This window comes from Prionailurus bengalensis, chromosome A1 (assembly GCF_016509475.1).
Source record: "Prionailurus bengalensis isolate Pbe53 chromosome A1, Fcat_Pben_1.1_paternal_pri, whole genome shotgun sequence".
NCBI classification, from domain to species: Eukaryota; Metazoa; Chordata; class Mammalia; order Carnivora; family Felidae; genus Prionailurus; species Prionailurus bengalensis.
Genome location: NC_057343.1, coordinates 212,663,763 through 212,688,641, shown reverse-complemented (window position 1 = coordinate 212,688,641; position 24,879 = coordinate 212,663,763). Strand labels below are relative to the sequence as shown.

The 24,879-nt window shown below is 41.3% G+C and overlaps 2 protein-coding genes across 3 annotated transcripts in view; both read right to left on the bottom strand.

Annotated features, from left to right (window-relative positions):
- Window positions 1-6,300, bottom strand: part of AGXT2 (alanine--glyoxylate aminotransferase 2) — a 44,265-nt gene extending 37,965 nt beyond the window's left edge. Inside the window, exons 1-3 of one of the 2 annotated variants that reach the window (XM_043600066.1) lie at window positions 6,149-6,300; window positions 3,421-3,506; window positions 1,305-1,489 (exon numbers count right to left, since the gene is read on the bottom strand). In XM_043600066.1, the coding sequence (XP_043456001.1) occupies window positions 1,305-1,489; window positions 3,421-3,506; window positions 6,149-6,167 (290 nt within the window). In that variant the 5' untranslated portion in view covers window positions 6,168-6,300. Of the gene's footprint in view, window positions 1-1,304; window positions 1,490-3,420; window positions 3,507-6,123 lie in introns of both variants that reach the window. The other variant, XM_043600076.1, reaches the window with a different exon arrangement.
- A 16,226-nt stretch (window positions 6,301-22,526) lies between these two features.
- The window catches only part of PRLR (prolactin receptor), a 41,029-nt gene continuing 38,676 nt past the window's right edge, over window positions 22,527-24,879 (bottom strand). The window contains exon 9 of the mRNA XM_043600053.1: window positions 22,527-24,571. Coding sequence (XP_043455988.1) covers window positions 23,549-24,571 — 1,023 coding nt within the window. The 3' untranslated portion in view covers window positions 22,527-23,548. The remainder of the gene's footprint in view (window positions 24,572-24,879) is intronic.

The window sequence follows — 24,879 nt, the reverse complement described above, 5'->3', positions numbered from 1 at the left end:
AGGCTGCAGGAAATGTGGGGCGCCTTAATGCCCACTCTGGGCTTATTAGAGTTATTATAGTAGCTTGGCGAGGGAGCAAGATGAAAGAGAGAGTTGGGGGAGGCTGCTGAAAATGTCACAAAATGATCAGGATGGGGGAAAGGGGTGGAGCTGAGACTATGGGCAGAGTATTAATGCACGAAGAGGGTATAGCAGAGGGCGAAGGGAAGAGGCTGGGGCCCCTTGAGTCAGGGGGTCAGAGGGCAAGCTTCAGGGTCAGAGGGAGATCAGGAGAAGCACAGAGGTCATGAAAGCAGTGAGTGGTGGACTAACGGGGACGATGCCAACATTATTCATGAGAACGTGTAAAACGTTTCACTACTTTATCTTTTCCTTCCTTCATGTGTGTTTATTGTATGTTTTAGACTGCACCAGAATTTTATTTTACATGCTCCTTAGAACCTCGCATGGGACCAGTGACTCCTGGAGACAGAAATAGGAAGGCTGTGGGAGGAATTGGTGAGGCCAGACCCTGGGATTACAACTCACTCCTACCACCCAACAGAGTCTCCAGAAGACCCTTTGCTCCTACTTTTGACAGAAGGACCCAAACTTATTGAATTCATTTTGGCTTGCTGCTTTATTTTGGTTCCGCTTCACGTGAGTTTTGTTGGTCAGATTATGAAAGACAAGAGAAAAATAGGTATTAAAATGAGATAATGGCATCAAAACCAAGAGGACCACAGAAGACCCTGCCGAGAACATTTGTGTGGGTGCACTGATGACCAAAGATCCAGAGAATCTTAGGATTGATGCATCCATATGTTTCTAATGTAAATTTCCAGCTCTGATTCCATCTTTCTCTTACCATCCTTTCTTGCCTCATCTATCAGTCAGGGGTGATGGAGAGCCTTAGGCTAGAAGTGATTTCTCATTTCATCACCCCACACCCCACACACCTGCCCCATGGCTCTCTGAGAACTGCCTCCCTTCCCTTCTTTCTGCCTATTCCTCAGTGTGTTGCCTTTCTTTGGGAAGCTGTTTCTAGCAAGGGCAAACACACACATACACAGCAATGCTCCCATCACGTGGTACACGCCATGCTGCCTGGGAATGAATAACCTTTGCCTTGTCAAGAAAACAGAAAGTGCGGTGCGAAGATTTTTTTGTTACCCAGGAAATAGCAGGGAGCGTGTCAGCTAGAAACTGGGATATGCCTAAGGAGAGAGAATTTTTAACCAGAGTTCTGGATCACGAACATGAGCATTAGCCTGTACTCCATATATTCTTCTGGAGTAAAAAGACTGGAATTTGAGGACACTCACGGGTGGCAGTGACCAACACTGACGGTGACAATCCCAGAAAAGCAATCCAGGTATCTGTTTCCCTCATGGTCAAATAGCCATTCCATGTGACCCTGGTGGAGCAGCAAAGGCTTCGGAAAATATGCAGTCGGGACAGGAGGAAGATGCAGCCTGTGGACCTCCAGGACGCGGTCATAGGCGAGGGACTGCGAAAAGGCAAGATTTCAGTGTTTAAGATCTCCCTTTTCCTTAAGAGCTCCACATTTCTTACAAGGTCAACAGCAGGTCACATGCCGTGTGCCTTGCCTCTCTACTGACTGAGCATTAGGCTGCTGTGATGTGCCCACAAGTGGCTGTATTTGCCCCATGTTCCCTCTTTGCCCCAGGTCCTTTCTCTCAAGTACAGGACATTATTAATGTGTCCCTTCGATCCCTTTCTAGATCATACATGGAAGAAGGAGGCTGAAATATTCTACCTCTAAATGGAAAGTCTTGTCTTTGAATTCCTGTTAGCTGTAGAATAAAATAAAAAGACTTTGGAAGTAAATGTCTGCAGTAATGTCTTGACTCTTTTTTTCCCTGCAGTTTTTTTTGAGAATAAACAAAGGAGGCACTGGTGGTGTTCATGTCTTTAATTATCAAAACTTTCTCCTATACCGCTCTTCTTTGTGGGCCCGTCCCGACTGCTGAATCTACAATTTCTAATCTGTGAGTGTCATGTAGAATAAAGGGTATGGAAAGGAAGGGAGGGAGGAAGGGAGGGTGGATAGACGGAGAGAGAGCATGAGAGCGCCTGATATTTCTTAGTCTGAGAGCAAAATTATAACTTCCTAGTTTGGAGGGAAGGACTCGTGAAGGTCAGATCGCGTAGTGCCATATGAGGTAATCAAAATCAGAACATTTTATTTATTTATTTTTACAGTTTATTTATTTATTTTGAGAGAGAGACAGAGAGTGAGTGGGGGAGGATGAGAGATGTGCTCTGTCGGTGCAGAGCCTGATGTGGAGATCCAACCCATGAAACTGTGAGATCATGACCTGAGCCGAAATCAAGAGTTGGAGGCTTAAATGACTGAGCCACCCAGATGCTCCCAGAGCAATATTTTATTTTGCTTTTTAAAAATGTTCTTACAGAGAGGGAGGGAGGCAAACCATAAGAGACTCTTAAGGACTGAGAACAAACTAAGGATAGATGGGGGGGGGGGGAGAGGGGAAAGTGGGTGATGGGCATTGAGGAGGGCACCCGTTGGGATGAGCACTGGGTGTTGTATGGAAACCAATTTGACAATAAATTATATTTAAAAATGTCTTTAGGGGCGCCTGGGTGGCGCAGTCGGTTAAGCGTCCGACTTCAGCCAGGTCACGATCTCGCGGTCCGTGAGTTCGAGCCCCGCGTCAGGCTCTGGGCTGATGGCTCGGAGCCTGGAGCCTGTTTCCGATTCTGTGTCTCCCTCTCTCTCTGCCCCTCCCCCGTTCATGCTCTGTCTCTGTCCCAAAAATAAACGTTGAAAAAAAATTTTTTTAAAATGTCTTTAAATGTTTTTATTTATTTGTGTGTCTGTGTGTGTGTCTGTGTGTGTGAGAGAGAGAGAGAGACAGAGAGAGCGAGCAAGAGAGAGAGAGAGAGAGAAAGAGTGGGGAGGGGCAGAGAGGGGTTTGTGGACAGAGAATCTGGAGCTGGCTCCGCACTGGCAGCAGAGAGCATGATGCAGGGCTCGAACTCACAAACTGTGAGGTCGTGACCTGAGCTGAGATCACGAGTCAAGCACTTAACTGACTGAGCCCCACATGTGCCCCTAGAACATTTTAAAAAGCAAATCTGTGGCACCACAAATGTGATATATGTATTTGTGTGTGTGTGTCTACATCTGTGTCCTTGTGATACAGATGGATCGTCTCTTTCTCATACTCTAGGTCGCTCAGTCTCTGCTCTGTGTCTCTCACACACACACCCATTCATGCAGCAGCATGGAGCAGAGTAAGAGGGTTCAGATGCTCCTAGTGACTTGTAGGTAGAATACCTAGGATGCCCTGGCTAAGCGGCAGGCAGGACCTTGGCGGGTTTTTCTTGAGGAAACAATTTTGCCCTTTCAAGAAGAACCACCCTCTTGGGTTTCCCTAAAATTCTGACTCTTACCTGGTATTTTTCAGGTGTGAAGTCACATGGAGGCATTCTGGGTTTTGTGTGGAGACCAAGCTTGGTCACAGACGTCCAGAAAGCACCTATTAAGGGTAAAGTGAACTTAGGGCCCACAGTTGAACAGCAAACTAGCCTGCTTGTAAAAATCACCTATACTAAGTTATCTGAATCAAGACCCTTAGGCAATTTCGTTTATTTCTTAGTTAAAAAAAAATACTTCAGGGGCGCCTGGGTGGCTCAGTCTGCTAAGCGGCCGACTTCAGCTCAGGTCATGATCTCACAGTCCGTGAGTTCGAGCCCTGCGTCGGGCTCTGTGCTGACAGCTCAGAGCCTGGAGCCTGTTTCAGATTCTGTGTCTCCCTCTCTCTGACCCTCCCCTGTTCATACTCTGTCTCTCCCTGTCTCAAAAATAAATAAAAACGTTAAAAAAATAAATAAATAAAATAAATTAAAAAATACTTCTAATCGACCTTTAGTTAGGACTTAAAAACCAAGGTATCTCAATAACACATTTTCTGGAGGAAAAAAGGAGAATTTCTTTCAACTATAGTAAAAAAAAATCATGGGGGATATTGGAAGAAGCCATCATTTTTCCCACTGCGGTCCCTCACAATCTCCCCCCACACCCTGCCAGGTGGACTAATCTCTCTCTTCAGTTGGTCAGACTGCTGGCACTGTGGTGCATGGATCGAATATATCGTGTCAATAGAGGTGCTTTCTAAGCTTTGAGCTGCTTGGTGCCTGAATCCTGGTGCCAATTTCAGTTCCTGACACCAGGTTGGCTCTCCATAAACAGTGAACGAATGTCTGTTGACTAGTCTTGTAGAGAATCAGGAGAGTCAGGCACCAGGCAGTGTCCCATAATAACAAATGTGTGCATAGCGATGTGCAAGACAAAACACAACACAAAGACTTTCCTCCCGAACACAACACAAAGACCATGAGGACCCAAGACCAGACCGTGGCAAAGCAAAGATGAGGTCAGTCAGAGGAATCACTTAATATTTGGGGCTGGAAGGGGCCTCAGGTTTTTGTCATCAAAATGCTTATGTTCTAGACGAGGAAGGCAGACCCAAGTGGTAAATTAATTTGCTTAAGTTTGCCAAGCTAGCTAGCTGCGGAACAAGAGTGAAACTCCAAATTTCAGGCTCCCAGCCTACTTCTCTTCTCATTCATTGGCCACTTTCGCCCTTCCTTTCCAGCACAGATCTTGACCTGTGTATAGCAGTGGGATGGGACAATAGAGTTAAAGAATATCACAGTGGGAAGAAACGTCTAGAAACCTTGTGGAAAAGAATACAGCTAATTTTGAAGACTTAAGGTCAGTGTCAAGATAATATTACATGTGGAGAGAGCTGAGAAAATGATGTCTCTTACTCAGCATAAAGGTCTGAATCGGTAGATGAAATGTTGGTGTTTTGTGTGGCTGTGAAGTCACAGTCCTGAGAAACACAATGAACAATTGTGTTTTAAATGAAGCTGGAAAGGAAAAGCTCTGAATATGTTTTCTTTCAAAGAGATCCCATTCACTTTTCTGCTTTAAATAATCACTAATGTCATTAATTTGCTCTTGCTTTAAAAACAAACGGCTTTTGGCTAGCCAGCAAAGAAATGAGAAAAAAATAACACCTTAAGTTTTCTGAGAATTTCACCTTTTGAAAAGCTTTTCATTGTGTCTCTCTCCATTAATTACTCTTCTGAAACGGCCACAAAATAGACCGAGTGTTTCTACGAATTCAAATTCCCTTCACTCCTTCAGTCCCATATTTTCCTGCCTACACAATTGGAGCAGCCCATTGAGAAGGCTGGAAGCTCTCTTGACTCCAAACCTATAGCAACTCTGATAGTAGGCTGGCAGTGGAGACAGAGTTGGGAAGAAGGACTGCATAAAGAAGAGCCTAGATTTTAAACAGTCAAGGCAGGTCGATTCAGTCATTGGTTCACCTAACTGAATGGAATGTGACGGTGGAGTGAGAGCTCCGAATGAAATACATAAAATCATGTTGGAAGCAAGGAAGGAAGGGAGGAAGGGAGGAAGGGAGGGAGGGAAGAGGAAGGAAGGAATATTTGAAAATACACAATGGACATAGTTCAGAGAACATTAAGGTGATTTATTAAAGTACTAACTATGCCTTATTCCTGCATAGTGTATTAGGTAACCTTTATGTATTTATTTTTTAAGTTTATTTATTTTGAGAGAGAGAGAGACAGAGAGAGCAAGAGCATGTGCAGGCAAGGGAGAGAGAAAGAGAGGGAGAGAGAGAATTCCCCGCAGGCTAGGCACTGTAGGTGGGTGCTGGAGGCAGTGATACTACCTCCTGGGGCATGGTGGACATTCATGAGGAGGCTTTATGTCTTTTGAAGTCATCATCCTTGAGTATGCTTAATTTTGAATTGTTAATTTTGCAGTTAATGCTTAATTTTGAATTGCTTTCATTTCTTCTTTATATTACAGCTAAAATACCTCATTGTTTTCATTCTGAAATTGTGCATAGTTGGGTTTTATTATCCATGGGTTTCATTTCAGGGCAAGAGCAGGCCCTGAAAAATACTGGGCATGGACAGGGGGCATGGGGCTGCTCGGGGAAGGATCGCTCTGTCAGATGGCCTGAATCCAAGCCCCCATGCAGGCCTAATCCCAGAATCCCAGGCCACAGACTCTGAGCCCAGCCCAGCCCCTCTTGCCAACCCTCAGCTCACCCCTGTGCCCCTGGTTTCCACTCACGGCTCAAGGAAGGGCACATCTTGGGGATCCTGGAAGAGGAGGTCTGCAGGTGCAAAGCTCTCAGCAAGTGCCTCCCAGCGGGAGTCCTCCCTCCCAGCCAGGGAGCCAGTACCTGTGGAAGCAGGTTGGGGGAAGGGCTCGAACTGCTCACTGGCCAGATGGACTTTGAGTTTAGGACAGAAGGGGAGGAGCTCGAGGGGGGTTCTGGAGCGGTTGCTGCCTTCACTTGGGCCAAGCCCCAGAGCTTCCAGGGCAGGCACCGGTGCCTTAGGGCAGAGAAAAGAAAACGAAGTGGGAGACAGGAGAAAGAAGGAGGGCAGACAAAGTATAGGTCTTCGGGACTAGTTTTGTTACTTTTTTGTGTTCCAGCAGGTTCTCATCAGGACACACGTCTCTCTGTGAGGGTGGTGGTGGCTGTGGGGAAGGCTCAAGGTATCGTTGGAGGGGATAGAGATTGAGAAATGAGGGGTGTGAATAAGAGAGAGAGAGAAGGAGGATGTGCATGGAGTGGGTAAAGAAATGGGTGTTGGTATTGGGGTTCTCCTGGAAGAGAAGGAGGACAAAAGCCAAGGGAGTTGGCACTCTCCAGGGAAGGAGAAGGGAACCCAATAGTGAGGAAGGCCCTGGACAACTGTGCATCTGAATAGGGCAAGAAGGGGAGAGCTGAGGAGTTAGGGTGTTTTAATTTTATTGTATTTCAATTTCTAAAATTCCCACTTGGCACTCCTGCTGACCCCGCCCTGAATCTCCATGGGCAACTATTTCATGGGGTTAATATATGTCTTTCTGTTGCTTTGTACTCTTGGGAAATGTCTATAATGTTTGCAGCAGAGGCCCTTTTAGTTTATCTAAATGTATGCTTTCTTTTTCGCTCACAGTTATTTTTTTAAGACCCATCCGGGCTGCTATAAGTATCTCTTTCCCAGGTTTTCCACCGCTGTGGCCCAGGAGCCCGTGTGCCTGGGCATGGCAGTGACAAGTGGGGACAGCAACGAGGGCAGGTGGAGCTTGGTGGGGAAAAGGTGTTGGTTCACAAACTAGCCCCTGTATGCGGAGGGCGTGGACAGACTGATGGAAGAGGCAGGCCGCTCCAGATTTCTAGGTGGCATGTTTGATGCGAGGGGGGTCACTTAAGAGGCTTGTCCTGGGTGGCAGCCACGAGACCAGTAGGTCTCTACCTCTACCCTCTGGAGTCTTGGAAGTTTACATAGGGGCCTTAACTAGATTCACTGGATTCTTTCTTAGAATCTCCATCTCTCAGGTCTCCCACCCAGATGCTCTCAACAACACTCTCTCGAGGCAGCTGAAAACTTGGCTGTGTTCTTTTCTTCCTCCCTTAGGTGAGGTAGGAAGCAGAAAGACGGCTGGAGTTGGAGAGATGCCCTTCTCGCAGCTGATGCAGGGCTCTGTCCAAGCCGTTTCCCCCAGAGACTAGGTCTTTGGGAAAGTGAAGTCTCTGGACATATTTCACAATGGTTACTCTTCTGCTTCCCCAGCCAGCGCGATGAAGGGACCTTCACTAAGACAGCCTGGTGATATTCCTACTGTAGGTACGGCTCATAGCACTTTGGGGTCGTACTCTGACTCTGGCAATCAGCGAGTTTCTCACTCTCATGCTGGTCCACCCTCAGCCCCCAGCAATTTGTTAAAGTTACTGCGTGAGGTGTTTCTACCAGTAATGGCTCCAGTGGCTGCTGCTCCAGGTAAAGAAGGTCTAGGCTGTGACTTTCAGGGTTTGCCTGTATCCCTAGATTTCACAGTGACAGGTCACTCGGCAACTTCCCTTCCCCAATGGGCTCCAGAAAAGCCATTGGCTTTCAGTTTGTCCAGCTTCCTGTTGTCAGGGTGGTGGTGACACTTCCAAGCTCTTTACATGTTGAAGTGGAAACTGGAAGTCTCTGTATACTTTGCTTAGTGAGTCCCTATTGACAGACAGTTGTGTTTTCTGCATCATCCTGGGGTGTAGAATCTTGTGCTCTAAACTAACTGTTTTGTTTCTTTCCCTTGGGATGAATCCTTGAAGAGAGGTTTCTAGGTCAGAATGTATGTACGTTATGCTAAGCAAAATAAGTCAGTCAGAGAAGGATAAATACCATAGGATTTCACTCATATGTGGAATTTAAGAAACAGAACAGATGAACATAGGGGAAGGGAAGGAAAGGAAGGGAAGGAAAAATAAGATAAAAACAGAGAGGGAGGCAAAGCACAAGCGATTCTTAAATACAGAGAAGAGACTGAGGGTTGCTGGAGGGAAGGTGGGTGGGGGGTTAGGCTACATGGGTGATGGGCACAAGGAGGGCACTTGTGGGGATGAGCACTGGGTGTTATGTGTAAGTGACAAAACACTAAATTCTACTCCTGAAACCATTATTACACTACATGTTAACTAACCTGGATTTAAACAAAATTAAAAAAGGAAAAAAATAATGTACGTCCATTTTAAATGCACTCCAGTTAGATGTCATCAACTAACATTGCACAAGAATGTTTTCCAAGATGTTGGGTCTTTGGATCACTTTAGACTTACAGTGATGTCCACCGAATCTGAAAGCTGGGGGGAGGGACAAGCTTAGACTCCCTCAGATCTTCACCGTCTGTCCGGGTGTCCCTTGAAATAGCAATTCAAGATCTTACCCGAGGTTCACAGGCAAAATTAGTATTCAACAGATGTTGCCTCTGACTTATCAGGGACTTTAAGAGACCTGTGCCCTGAGTCTGTTTCTTCTCTTCCCTTCACGCAAATTAGTATAATTTTCTCCATCATAAATGAGATCAGAAAGGTGAGGAACAACCCCAGTTTACATGACTGGTCAATAGGAGGAGCCGGACGTCAGTTAAGAGGGTTTTGCCATCACTATTTCTCAGATAATGAATTACCTTGAAGCTTAAGAATATGTATTATCAGCTAGGGAAACATTAGAATCTCTCTTGAAAAAAGATAATTGATAATTATGGAAATAATCTGGAAATTATGGGAAAGTAAGGGGGAAAATTATTAACTTGACAAATTCGGTTGTCCAGTTAATAATCGTAGGGGATTGTTTTTTTGTGCACAGTTTCACTAACAATTTATCAGTTAACTGTGAGTGAACTTTGCTTTGATCCAATGACACAGCAGGGTCCCTGAGAATGACTGAGGATAAATAACAACTCTTGCAAAGTGATCTTTGAGCCGTGGAATTGAAGAGGAGGGAAAATTCTGGAAGGATTTCAGATAAATCCAATTTACTAGAAATCTCATATTTCAGGTGTCTCATTTCATGGTGACGGCATGTTCAGAATGCTCAGAATGAAGGAAAAGAGATGGTTGTGTTCGAGGAGAATAGCTGCGTGGAGATGTGCTCACATACTGTGACCCTTAGAGTTTCATGCAACGCTGATTTTCTTGAAAAATGGTACAGAGTCCAAGTCTTTAACTTATTTAGGAGGAAGAACTCTTTGGACCAAGTTCATTTGGAATTATTAGACTTCGTATTTTTTTTTTTTCAACGTTTATTTATTTTTGGGACAGAGAGAGACAGAGCATGAACGGAGGAGGGGCAGAGAGAGAGGGAGACACAGAATCGGAAACAGGCTCCAGGCTCCGAGCCATCAGCCCAGAGCCCGACGCGGGGCTCGAACTCACTGACGGTGAGATCATGACCTGGCTGAAGTCGGACGCTTAACCGACTGGGCCACCCAGGCGCCCCGAGACTTCGTATTTTTTTAAATTCAATCATTTATTTTTTTTTAATTAAAAAAATGTGAAATTTATTTGTTTTTGAGAGACAGAGAGAGCCAGAGTACAAGCAAGGGAGGGGCAGAGTGAGAGAGAAGGAGGCACAGAATTCAAAGCGGGCTCCAGGCTCTGAGCTGTAGCACAGAGCCCATTGGGGGGCTTGAACTCACAAACCGTGAGATCATGACCTGAGCTGAACTCAGACACTCAGCCAATTGAACTACCCAGGCTCCCCTATTTAATTTTTATTTAATGCTTATTTATTTATTTTGAGAGAGACAGAGAGAGAAAGAGAGAGGCAGAGAGAGTGGAAAACAGAATCCCCAGGAGGCTCTGCACTGTCAGCACAGAGCCCAACACAGGGCTCAAACTCAGGAACTGCCAGATCATGACCTGAGCTGAAATCAAGAGTGGGTCACCTAACCGGCTAAGCCACCCACGCCCCCTGAGGCTTAATATTTTTTCCAAGTCAGTCTGGAGAGCTGGACACACTGTGATTACCCCAGCCTGCCCGCCTAGACTGTAACGCCCAAGAGGGCAGAGAGAACACTTACAACGCTTCCTGTATCCCGATATAGTGCCAAGCACAATGCTCATCAAGTGTTGCTCAGTAATGGGTATGGTCAAGTGATTGACAGATAATTGAGGAAGATTCGTATTTACAAGGAGGCTCTTGAGCAACCAAATTAATCTCTTTTTGGTAAAATGTGTATGGAAGACAGTTTTTATTTTCTCATTTTTTTGCATAGGCCACTTAGCCACTGGACTTCTCAGATTGTTCATTCCCTTGAAAGTCACAACTAGAGCAAGAGTCTCTTCCAGCTACAGCTGGAATTTGGTTCGCTGTGACAGTGGTCGTTCCTGACTGGGAGAAGAGCCACCCCTACTTAAACTTAAGCCCTCAGATACAGTGCATTATCTAACTAAGACCTTTTATTTGCCTCCCGTTCTTATAATTATTATTACAAAATTGGCTGATTAAATTGCAAATGGCAAATTGATTCACATTGCAAAATAAAAACGAAGGAAGGGTGCATTGGAAGACCGAAAGGAACTGTCTTATCCCCTAAAGGAAAAAGTTCTCAAATAACATGGGAAAACAAAATCTACCTATATGCTGTTCATAGAGATGCCCTTAAAACATAGTGACATAGGTCAAATGAAAGTAAGAAAATTGAAAGAAACCCACCAGAGAATCAACCAGTGGAAAGAAAGCTAGTGGAACAATATTAATATCAAAAAAGGAGACAAAGAATCATTCAGGATAAAGGATATCATACTTAACAATGAAAGAGATAATTCATTAGGAAGATTGAATATTTAAGTCTACATACACCTAATAATATACCCTCAAAACAAAAACTGATAAAATTACAAAGATTTTCTTCTAAAATTTTATTTAAAATCAAGTTAGTTAACAGCGTAGTATTGGTTTCAGGAGCAGAACTTAGTGATTCATCACTTACATACAGAACTCAGTGATCATAACAAGTGCTCTCCTTAATGCCCATCACCTATTTAGCCCATCCCCCATGCCCCTCCCCTCCTCCAGAAACCCTCAGTTTGTTCTCCATAGTTAAGAGTCTCTCTGTTAAAAACTGAGAACAAACTGAGGGTTGATGGGGGGTGGGAGGGAGGAGAGGGTGGGTGATGGGTATTGAGGAGGGCACCTTTTGGGATGAGCACTGGGTGTTGTATGGAAACCAATTTGTCAATAAATTTCAGAAAAAAAAAAGAGTCTCTTATGGTTTATCTCCCTCTCTGTTTTTATCTTATTTTATTTTTCCTTTCCTTCCCCTATGTTCATCTGTTTTGTTTCTTAAATTCCACATGTGAGTGAGATAATATGGTATTCGTCTTTCTCTGACTTATTTCACTTAGCATAACATACTCTAGTTCCATCCAGGTTGCTGCAAATGGCAAGATTTCACTCTCTTTGATGTCTGAGTAATACTCCATTTTGTGTGTGTATGTGTGTGTGTGTGTGTGTGTGTGTGTGTGTCTTCTTTATCCATCCATCAGTGGATGGACATCTAGGGAGAAAGAGGAATTTCTATAACCCTAGAAGATTTTGACTTACTTATAAATCACCTCAGAAAATTATATCTCAAGCAGCAAAAGAGATGAAATGAATGAAGCACGCTTTGTAAAAATATACCGTGATGAAGTAGAATTCACTCCAAGAATGTGAGAGTAATTTGACTTTAAAGAATTTTCTCCAAATTAATTCTCTGCAATAATTTGTATATTAACTGAGTAAAGGAGGAAAGCCACATTTTTGTATCAGTAGATATAGAAAAAAAATTGGTATCAGTAGATGTAGATGTGTTAACACCCATTCAAGATATGGAATTATTAGCAAATCAGGAATAGAAAGGAATTTCCTTAATCTATCTAAGGGTGTCTGCAAAAATACACAGGAAACCCTATACTTAATGGCAAACTTTTAGTAAAATTCTCTTTAAAGTCAGGAATAAGAAAGAATATCCACTACAATCAATATTATACTGGAAATCCAGCTCCAAGAAACAGACCAAGAAAAACATATGAGAGGTATAAAGACGGAAAGAAGAAACAAAGTTGTGTCATTCCGATGATATAAATAAAAATGGAAAATCCAAGAAAAAGTACAAATTACCAGAACTAATAGATTAGAGTTCAATGAGGTTTCAGGATACAGAATCAATATTTAAAAATCTGTGGTTTCTATATATAAACAACAACTTCTCAGAATACAATAATTTTTAAAAAGATACCATTTACAATAGCAACAAAAGTTATATGGTGTCTAGGAATGGATCAACTAAAACGCATGCAGACATTTATGAAGGATAGGATAAAGTGTTACTAAAGACCAAAGTAAATGAAATGATAAACCATGTTCATCATTAGGACACAATATTATAAAGATGTAATTTCTCCCAGAATTAACACATAAATTCAATGAATAAAATCTAATTCCCGGCACAATTTTTTAAAAAAAGTTGATAGGCTTATCTCAAAATTCACATAATGAATAAATGGCCGAGAGCATAGCCAGAATAGTTCTGAAGAAGAGAGAGAAGTGTAGGAATTAATTTCCCTGATAACAGGATTGCATAAAACTAGAGTAATAAAACAGGGAACATCAAGGCAGGGATAGATCAACCGACCACCGACGCAGAGTAGAGGTCCAGATGCAGACATATGGAGACAGACAAATGGAGAAACTGAGCAGATGACAAAAGATGGCATAAAAGATAAGCAGGTAGAGGATGAGTTATTCAGATACTGAGGGAATTCATTAGGACAGTGAAAGTTAAAACAGCAACAATGTATCCTTTATTGCCCATCAAGTTGTCAAAATTAAAATGTCTGACAACCTCAGGTAATGATTAAGGAAAAAATGGAATCTGCACTGCTGATGGGATATTTATTGGCACAGCTGCTTTGGAGAACAATATGTCAAGTGTGAGAAAACGTTAAGGTGTGTGTTCCATGTGACCCAACACTGACACTCCTAGATGTATATCCTAGAGAAAATATGGCAAATACTTAAAAAAATGAAGCCTGCATAAAATGTTCTTACATGGCCATTTTATTTATTTATTTATTATTTATTTTTTATTTTTTTTCAATATATGAAGTTTATTGTGAAATTGGTTTCCATACAACACCCAGTGCTCATCCCAAAAGGTGCCCTCCTCAATACCCATCACCCACCCTCCCCTCCCTCCTACCTCCATCAACCCTCAGTTTGTTCTCAGTTTTCAAGAGTCTCTTATGCGTTCTTACATGGCCATTTATAATAGTGGAAATGAAAAGTTGATTAATTGGGGGATTAACAAAAACCCTGTGTATATATCCAATAAACTGGAGCTATTTGGATTTCAAAAACCCAATGCTGAAAGAAAAAATCAACATGCATACGGCATATGTTATTACCTGTGTAAAATAATTCATAGGAACCCACAATAATTATATATATATTTCTATGGGTGCATATATTCAAGGAAAATGCATTTTTAACATGCCAGACAGGATAGACATCTGTAGGAATGTAGTTGCCACTGGAAAGAGGGAGAGAATTTGATTATTAAGATATGAACTACTGCATCTGTGATGTTTTACCTCTTTTTTTTTAAGGTATGGAACAGATCTGGTAAAATGTTAGTATTTGTGAAATTTGGGTGTTGGTAAATCAAAGACTCTTTTTGATAACAAAAACTTTCCACCCTCTGGAATTTTCAAGCATGTGTGAAATGTTTTATGCAACAAATATGAGATGAAAAACGGAAGATTAAATTGCAACTGAAGTTTTAAGTGAAGACATAGGATAACTCGAAGTAGGAAGAACCAAACAAAAGAAAATTTGGATGTTTGGCACTGAGATTTGTGGTTCATGCTTCATTTGGGAAAGCTGATCATATATCAGATTTGGGAACTCTGTTTTTGGGTGTTTCTTGGTTGTTCCTAGAAGGCCCAAGGAACTTCTGCGAGCTTCCAAGCCTATTTGCATTTTTTAGGCTCCCAGCTGGCAAATGGGTGACAACTAGGGGAACTTGAGGGCAGTGTAAAGGGGAGGAGTAGTAGTTAGCTGAGTTGGGAGCAAGATGTCCATTTTGATTTAGATTTAGTGACAACAAAACAAAACAAAAACAAAACAGAGAAGGTGTTGAAAGACCAGCATAAAAGGCATGCCCGAAAAAATGCCTTTGAACAGTGTTCTAAGACAAATATTTCAGCATCTGTATGTATTTTATCTCTAGAAGGGCCTTGCATGCCATTTCCTTCTTCTCTTAAAAAACATGTCCTAATAAAGTTTGTCGAAGCAAAGAAAAACCTTCTCAAAGTTGTATTTTTATAAAAAAACACGCTTCACATGTATATAAAAAGACCCTCCAAAACCATTGTTCAGAAAGTAATTTATCGATTCCGTTTAAACTAAGCATGGTTCCCACTGCCAAAGGAATTGCTCTGAAGATAGAAAAAAACATCAAAAGTTTCCCAAGCTCACGAACAATCTCAAAACTGATCAAATAAAGTAAAGCTACTAGCAAGTGTCATCTAAGCTCATCTTGTAATGTTTAATAATTTATGGAGTGAGTGTGTGTCACCTTAAAAAGTCCCTGTGACATTTACAAATTCTTTCAAACACATTTATCAACACAGTAATAAAAATTCCCAAGCTCCCTTTTCTTAAACGAGTGTTCACCAACCAACACCCACATGGTGTTTTATTTGACTGATATCTTCTAGCCTTTTCTAAAAAAAATTTGTCACATCCGCAATAATATTTGCACTTCAAGTCCATTTGTCAGCCTAAGTTTTATGTGAACCTGGTCATAATAAGAGGAAAATGGTTAATACTTGTGTGGCCAGCAGAAGTCAGGGGATGCGGCACGGTGGGTAGGAGAGGTTGTAGATAAAAGAATTCCAATACGGGTGTCAAGACCTCCAAAGTAGAATGTACTTTTCCAATACCAAGGATGGGTTCAGTCTCACCTGTGTGGTTTGGAGGGACTCTCAGAGGTAAATGCTTTCTCTGGCCAGTGAGGTCCCTTTTGGGGCCTTTTCAATAACCCCATTTCCTATATTCTTGCCCAGTCCTCCCTACCCCCAACCCCAAACATTTCAAGATTGCTACTAGATGGAAGCTGTAACTCTCAGTGTGTAAAAAATAGGGAAGATTTAGAATGTATAAAACTTGGTTAGTAAGTTGTAGGAAGTTTGGTGAGGTTAAGGTTTCAAATGTGATTCTGGCAAGAACTGAACATATATAATTTGTTTTCTTTCGGGAAACACATAACAGTAATCTTGGGAAGTTAGCTCCGTATTTCTTCTCCAGCTCATTATTAATGATATGAATGTTGTGTCTGGTAAGGGACACTCCACATTTTTTCAGTTTAGAAGTAAAAGTGTGCCCAAGAGCTAAAGGCAGATGGCATCAACATAAACATGGGATAGTCAGTGGTTCTTTGATGGGAGTCATTTTAGAGCATGATACTCGTGTAAAAAATTCCTCATTGCTCCTGTGAGACATTGTGTGAAAGAACTAGGAGGCAGAGAAGGATCTGTAAAGCCAACCCCCTTACTATTTCATTATTCTTAACACAAGTATGAACAGTAGGTGAAGATTTTTAGATATAGATCCGTGAAAAATAAACAGGTCATCATTTTACATTTAATCCAATGGATTTTGTCCAAAACGATGTTAGTAATGTGGACGAATCATACCATTCAAAAGGATCCCATTCTTAAAAAAAATGGTTTGGTCTCTCCTTTATTTCACAATATTTAAATGAGCTTCTCTGGTTTGATCCCCACGTTCCTCATTCTGTGTCACTCTATTTTTATCAGGTTCTCATGTGAAAGTGATGGGGTGAAGGAAGGAAATTATGTTTTGCAATCGTATGGAAGGATAAGGATAAAGGAGGAAAGTTGTTTTGGTCCAATTTATACCAACAATTTCCAGATTATAGATCCCTTAGCAGCAAAAATGCTTCAAGAAATTTGCTTCAGACACACACATATTATTCTGCTTGTTTCCATGTCAAATAAAAATAAAGGAAGGGTAGGCAAGGGAAATAAACATTTATTGAGCCAGGCACTGAACTAGGTATTGTCAATAACAGGAATATAAATATAATGACCATATTATGCTGGGATGTCTAAGATTTTGTTTGGCAAGCATTATTTTTGGCGTGCAGAAAAAACGAAAATATTATGACAATAGCAGCATAATCTCCCACACTACTGACAAGGATTTAACTGTCCATGTTATTCCCTCAAAATAAAAGGAGGCAAATGAATAAATCCATGAAAACAGGAAGTACAATGTGCAATAACCAAAGATTTACAGAATTAAAAATGCAAGACCGGTCAGCCTATAGTCCTCTATAATTCTTTAAGGCTAAAAAGACAAAAAAGTAGTCATTACAATAAGTACATCAAGAAATGTTTTTAAATAAAAAGAAGACTATTTCTGATATATGGCTGACTTTTCCCATACCATAATATATTTGATGGCTAAAATCAAATAAGGACAACATTTATTTCTAGGGGCATTAGGAAAATAAAATTGTGAAAAATATCATTACCATGGCTTAGGGTAACCATCTTGAGGTGACTCATTGTTAGGAAAAAAATCTGCACTCTATGGTTTTGTTGGTTTTTCATCTGGGGACTTACTAAATATTCTTTTCAGTCTTCATTTGCCAGCCAGTTTTTATAAAATGTAAAAATGGTTATTGAGAAAACCTAGCATAAAACTACAAAGTGGTGAATTAGAAGGTATATTTTCCTATAAAAAAATCAAGCCCAAACAACCCCCCAGCAACTATTGTAACAATCACTTTGAATTTCCCACCTCATGTTGAAGAGTTTTGCTTGGTATTTTCTAGGGAAAGAGAAAAAGTGGAGGTAGTGATAGCCTTGAAAATATGGAACCTTTTACTATTATATAGTCTTTGCTTCAATATGGCTTTACATAAGACACAGATCACACAACATGCTGGCTCTAGATTGCTGTGGTTTCCACATGAAACTGTTTAAATTGTTTAAAATGAATAATCAAACACAAAAGCAAGCCTCATGATGCAAATAACACTCAAGAAGTTATCAGGAGTCACATGAAGCAAAGCTGAGGGTTGACTTTTAAAGGGTTTGAATTGTACTCTAAACACTTAACACCCCAGACCAGCTGTACAATGGCATATGATACTAATTCCAGACAAAGCTTAAGAAAAAAATTAGTACATTCACAGTCTCAACAGAAATATATGATTACATTTGTTTCAGTTTTGTTTTACAGACACCATCATATTGAAATACATAAGGATAGATTATAAGTCATTATATAATTATTTTCATCTGTATTACATGATGAGTTTCACAATATAAGGAGTATATATTTCAATGCATCATACAGTTTTGAACCACATAAAGCAATATAATATAAAATAATATAACAGTTATTTTAAATTCAGGAATGTCACATGACAAGTACATTAAATATGCTACTGAAAAACAGTCAAAGCATTAGATGTGATATCTTTCATTTCTAAACAATAAGCAGCTTTGAAGGAAGGACAGTAGGACAAGAAGGGGGGGGTAGTTACTTTTAAAAGTTCAAAATCATCTTATCAGAAATGTCAGAAAACAAATTATTTTTCAGAGGTATCTTTGCCATAGAGAGTTTTGATTTCAGATAACATAATTACAGGGTTTATTTTCTCCAGGATCTGAAATTTGCAAGGAAAAACTCAGACTGTATTTTTTTTTAACTCAGACTGTATTTTGAAGTTTATCCAGGTGAGGCATAATTTAACAGAACTCGTAAAGGTTATTTTTCATATTACTACTTCACTACCTAAAGGTTTTTAGGGTGCACTGTCGTTTTTTTATTTAATCAGGACCAGGTAAAAAGTTAACGAATAGAATACAATGATCTAAGGGTCTCTCCATTCACTGATCACAGCCGCATAAACAGAATATGTCTGTCCACTCTACATGTCTCAGTGCTTCTTGAGATCAGAGCATAAATCAGAGGAATGGAGGTGGACAAGACAGTGGCGGGCATATGGTGTTGTGAATTATGGATATCTCTTAGCTATAAACTCAGAACACCGAAAAGATTACAGATTTACTTTGTCCAGTAAAATTTGCGTTTAGCAGGCTATGGCTGGCATTTTGTGGAATCCTGAGATGCCTAAACCTCTGGAAATGTCCTATTTTCTATTTTTCTCCTTTCATTGGAATAGATACCATGATGGTCTCAGACCAAAAATCACCAACTGAAATACACAAGCCTAGGGAGAGAATGTCTATTTGATTATTTAACAGGAAATTGATGGCTAGAGTTTAAAGGACTTGCAAAAGGTCACATAGCCTGTTTAGTGGTAGCAAGGTGGCCTAGACCTGGAAATTGGGTGCTCCGCCCACACTATTCAGCAACAATACTATTGTGCTTAAGCCAAAAAGGCAGAACAAGGAATTCGTTCACTGAAGTACACATGAGGCTTTCATCAATGACAAATGCACGTTAGCAACACCGGGGATGGTAATCCAGAGTCATTTACTTTTCTTGCATGTGTGCAAGGTTTCACTGCATGCATTGTCCTTTTCAGGCCCAGGCATGCAATTCAAAGCCGTTCAAAAGCATATCAACATGTTTTAATTTTCTTCTTATTATTAGTATTTTATTATTTTCAAAATATTTGAGAGATAGAGAGGGAGAGAGAGAATGCACGTGCAAGTGAGGGAGGGGCAGAGACAGAGCGAGAGAGAATCCCAAGCAGCCTCCCCACTGTCAGTACAGGGCCCCATGTGGGGCTCGAACCCACAAACTGTGAGATCATAACCTGAGCCAAAATCAAGAGTCAGATGTTTAACTGACTGAGCCATCCAAACGCCCTCAATATGTTTTTAAATTGAAGAGTATTAAATCACAGGGTGGCAGGCATATCCCCCAATCCTAGCCAGAGTCACTTTCTTATCAGACAAAGTAAGTTGCACTATTCACATCAGCTCTGTGGTAATTCAGTTAAGCAATAAATTAAATCCACCAGTTACTGGTTGGACCTTAGACCATTCTGTCATTCCCTTTCTGGTTTCTCCAGTTATTTACAGAAAACAAGTAAAATTTACTTTCCAATCAATACACTTTTCTTGCAAAAAGAAAACAAATATTTTAAAAATAAAAGTAAAGAAAGGCACTTTGTAAAATATGTACAAATCTGTTTCTTTCTTGTCTACACTAAGGAGATAGGGAAATGAATAAAGGCAGGACTTTCTGCAAGTGACCACAGTGGTGGAGAACCTCAAGAAAGAGCCATATTTCCCCACAGCCAAATTGCATCCTGGAGTTAACTCACAGGATTCTCCAACTCAGTTGGGTCCTACGGGACAAAGGTCAAACCCTTTCACCTCATACAGGTGGTAAGGGATTGACCCACTTTGGACCAAACCAGTGAAAGCAAGTTTTTAGTACATACCCGCCTACCAGGATTGGTCTTAGGCACTTAGGAGAATGGACAGGGACGCAGCTGTCCCTGATAATAACTGTGCTCACATTGAGATGCTTTAAACATGTTCGTTAAAACTGACGAGAGCACATTTTGGAGTTTGGGTTATAAGCTTCCAAAAAACACGCATTAACTAACCTGTCTCCATGTGCTTTGTAACTTGAATATTTAGGTGTTTGTTTTACAAAAATATGACTTTTTATAATTCAGAGCATATGGCTCTTTAAACCAACCTCGCAGTAGTGGTTTATAGTTCATCAGAAAGGAAAAAAAAAATCAGCAGTCAGATATAAGAAAAGAGATTTGGGGCTGCTGGACTCAGCAAAAAATAAGCATAGTTTGATTCTGTAAAAGATTTTTTTTTTTTTAAATTAGAGCCTCATTCAATATGTCTTTTAAAAAATCTTATGGTTCTTCTCTCACATATATTTGCACATTATCTTAGACTATGATTCTGTACCTACATAATTTATAACGTGTGTGCAATATGTTAAGTCTGCCTGCAACTGATGATCTAAAAGTGGAAATGAAAAAAGCACATCACTGAAGAGTACTTATATTTCTATGATGAAGGGTGATTGTTTGGTGGCTTACTTAAGATCAAGGCGTTGGTTAAATTATCTTGCTGGAAAGTATTCAGTGAGTCATGGAATCAAGAAGCCAGAGTTTAAAAGGATATTAGAGACTGTTTGCCCAACATGTCCTTCAGAGGAAACTGAGGCCCAGAATAGGGAATTGTTCTAAGGCAACCTTATTAGGACAAGACCCCCCCCCCCCATTCTGCATCCTTCCATTGCATTGGCTGTCTCCTTGATAGAAAATATGCCACAAGATGAAAAAAAAAAAAAAGAAACTTAGTTAAATAGAGTGTTAATTGACCAGAGAATTGTAACCTTGGCTTTACTTAATGAGTGGCTAATTGGGGTATTTTAGGGATTTAATTCAAGTGGAGACTTTAACCGTAACATTTTTTTCTTCACACACGCCGAATCGTATGTCAAAACAGATCAGTTTTGAATTTTCAAACTATCAGAGTCATGATACACAGTTTAGAGAAGGAGGGACTATTTTGTGAAAAGTTTGGTCTGGACTAGGTTTGAAGGGCAGAGTCTTTGGCAGAGTGCTTCCCAGGTGGAATATATTCCCTGGCCCTCTTTTTTTTTTTAACACTTTGTAAAAAATGTTTATTTTTGAGAGAGAGAGAGGAGAGAGCGCCCTCAAGAGGGGGAGGGGCAGAGAGAGAGGGAGACACAGAATCCCAAGCAGGCTCCAGGCTCTGAGCTGTCAGCACAGAGCCTGATGCAGGGCTCGGACTCATGAACGGTGAGATCAGGATCTGAGCTGAAGTTGGATGCTTAACCAACAGAGCCACCCAGGCGCCCCTATTCCCATGCCCTTTTTAGAGTTGTGTGTACTTTGCAAGTCGTTCTCTATCATTATGTAAATTTAACCCCCAAATGGATTTTTCAGAAAGTATGCCTTCTCCTTATGAACAGTGTCATTCAGTGCAATTTAGACTTGACATGTATTTCCAAGAGAGGATTGTGTCTATGCACTAATATAACCTTTAGTGGAAATGATGACCTAGGGCAGTGCTTCTCAAACTTCATTGTGCATGTGAATCATCTGAGATCTTAGTAAAGGGCAGATTCTGATTCTGTAGGTCTGGGGCAAAGGAGCCGAGATTCTTCATTTCCGAGCAGCGCCCAGGTGAGATGCTGATTTAGCTGGTCCTCCAAGCATACTTTGAGTAGCAAGGACCTAGAGGACTGAATGCACACGGGCAACTTTCCCACAGGATACCTTCACTCTTCTTGTTATTCTATACTGGGAGAAGAGGAACTCAGATCTATTTACTTTTGCAATTCTGAAAGCTAGCGACATGTTCACTTTCGAACATCCGGCCACCTCGGAGTCCACTTCCAGTGAGCATGGGGTTGCTGGGGTGGAATACTGAACTCATAGAGGTGAGCTCAAATTGACTATATCCAGCTAGTGAGTGAACAGAGAATGGGTCCGCCAGCAGGTGAAATGAAAAACAGAGGGAGGCTTTTTGATGAGTCATGAATGCTCTCTTCAAAATGGAGGGTCAGGCTTTGGACTGCTCTTGGGAAGGCTGCCCCTGGAGCAGACTTGGAGATTCTTACTTCCACACCTTGACCTTTATTCCTCTGCCAAGATTTCGCAAATGGATCTACTTCAGAGAGATACTAACTTCTGGCTTGGCTTAAATTTTCTTTGCTGCCCAAGATTTCTCAGAAGCAAACCAAACGAAACCAAACCCTCTCTCTAAAACAGTACGTGAGAGGTCACCACTCACCTTTTCATGGTGGTTTTATGAATATTCACCCAGAGAAGAGCAGAAAGCCCAGACAAGCCCTAAATCACAGAAGTAATTTATGGTCTGTGGAAAGCCCTAAAACTCTAGGCTGGCGACTGTTTCAAGTGTCATGGAGATAAAAAACGAATCAGATAAACTACACCATACTATGCTGGAAACTGAATATAATCATTCACTTCGTAATCTTCAATGGGCTTTGGGTTGGGATGGCATTTTCCTCCACAAACAGGGGCTGCATATACTACTATGTACTGCAAATGCTCATTATAACCTCATAGCAGAAAATACTGTACGCATTAAATACGTAAACAGCTGTACTGGGAAGATAGAAAATAGTCTTTTATTTTACCTAAGTGATAGAAAAATAGTCTTCAAAAATACATTGTGAAACTTATGGGTTTCTATTAAAGTAGAATTCATATGTACAGTAAGGCAGTATTTCCATTAGCATCCTGCTGTGATTATCTTTTAAATTAACGTTAGTCTTCTGGATTTTTTTTTTTTTTTTACCTAACAGAAGACTAGGGGGTTTACTAAATTATCTCGTGTGCTGAAATGAAACAGGAAAACATTTTAGAAGAATTTACCACATGAAACTCATTTACCTGTAATGTAAGAAAATTCCATTTTCCAAAACTATATTCTCTAGAGGCTTTAGGATAAAATACAATTTAGGGGGGAAAACCCACGCTTAATAAATTCAAACCATTTTAAGAAAAAATTGGAGGCATCATTTTGGCTTGCATATTGGCAATGTATCACTAAGGTGATAGGAACTGATGTAAACAATTTGTCAGGTGTTCTGGAATGCATTCTTTCTTTAAATGTGTTCGGATCATCCTAATAAAACGAGAGAGGAGTGCAAAGGTCAAGTAAAGGTCAAACAAAGGTCAAGCAAAGGTTCGTTGGTTTTCAACAGTGGTTTTCATGGCATTTGTCTCTCACACCTGTCATCTTCCTGTGGTAAACAACCGTGACTCTCTCATTTCCTTTTGTCACACACCAAACTGTGAAAGTCTCTTCCAGAGGATATACCTGTCGGTACTGTCCCTCGAGAATACTAAACGATGCGCTTTTATTTCATTGAACACATAATTTTATAACTAATAGCAAAAAGTAAATGTACAAATCACGGGAAGCAAAGCGATTTGTTCTGGAATCAGCTGTTGGAGAAAGAGGCAGCTGGTGGACAATGGAACATGAAAACGAACTGTGGGCTGTATAGTGTCAATCTAACCACGCTCTCGAGCCTTCTCTAGGAGAGTGCATTTCCTGTACTCTGTAGTGTTACCTGAAAAGAAGTCACATTTTAACCAATCGTTCCATTAATCAAGCTATCACTGAAAGGAGTGCATAACACATGTGGGATCCAGGTAATCCAACCCACCCTGCTGGAGTCCACAGTTGCTTGGTGCCGACGTGAAGGAGGCCAGGTCTTCTTCAGCTTGATTCAGTTGAAGGGGCGGTGGAGCCCCCTTGGCTGGTTCTTCAAATGAAGCCAGGTTTTGAGCTTGCGGATCCTGCACTAACACCAGGATGTTGTTATCCATCACCCTGGACACCTTGGCATACTCCTTACTGGTTTCAGGAGTGCTGGGCTTGTCTGTCTGGTTGCCGTTCTCTTTCTGTTTTGGGAGCAATGATAGTGCTCCATCTTTGTTAACTTTGTGAATCTCCACATAATCCAAGGGTTTCACAGAGATCAAAGAGGTTTTCTCCAGGGTCAACAGCCATGCTGTGCCTTGGTCAGTCTTGGAATGGAAGCTTTCCACTGCCCTCTGCTCAACTGCCACTTTCTCCCCTCCAGTCTCAACATTTTTTGAAGATCTTAAAGCATGTGTGTCTGTTTTGTCCAACAAAGTGGCCGATGCACCTGCTGGGCCCATGGCCAGCTTGCACACATCAGCAATGTTGTGGTAAGAAGATCTGGGGCTGGGATGGCTGGGGGGCTGTGGTAAAGGCCATGTTGAAGATTTGGATCCATTGGCAGGGAAAGAAGGGATTTTGCCTTCCAAGCTTGTGCTCTGGGGGTCCCAGGTGCGGGTAGCATTTGTCTGGGGATTCTCTGGCTTCTCAATGCCCTCAGGAGTGTTAAATGTGGAGGGATTTGCCCGGGCTTCCTCACACTTTTTAGACAAAAGGGAAGGGCTGTCGCAACTGCCCCGGCCAGAGTCACTGTCTGGGTCCAGGGGTGTGGGCTTCCTATCTTGACCCGGGTGTTCTTTTGAAAGGGCTGGCATCAGCTGCTGGTCCTCACTGTCATCCACTTCTAAAAACTCCACCAGTAAGTCCTCACAGTCAGAAGTGGGAGGGAAGTCTTGGCACCCCAGGGCACTCAGCAGTTCTTCAGACTTGCCCTTCTATTCAAACACAGACACAAGGAGAGATGGTCGTTAGCTTCCTGACATTCCACGTCGACATCACAGCCAAGCCAGTGGTCATGACTACGGGCAAGTGGGATGTGCTAACGGCCTAGCAGAATTTCCCAAATGTTAGATGTTTGTGTACCAGGCTATTTATAACCACCTCCTGGGCTACTACTCACCTCATAGTTTTCTTTCAGTCAATTCATGATTTTAACTTAGTTTCTCCCTAAGCCATAATGATTATGAGTTCAACTGGCAGGTAGTATATGCACAAATAATAAACACATGCCTAACAAATAAGA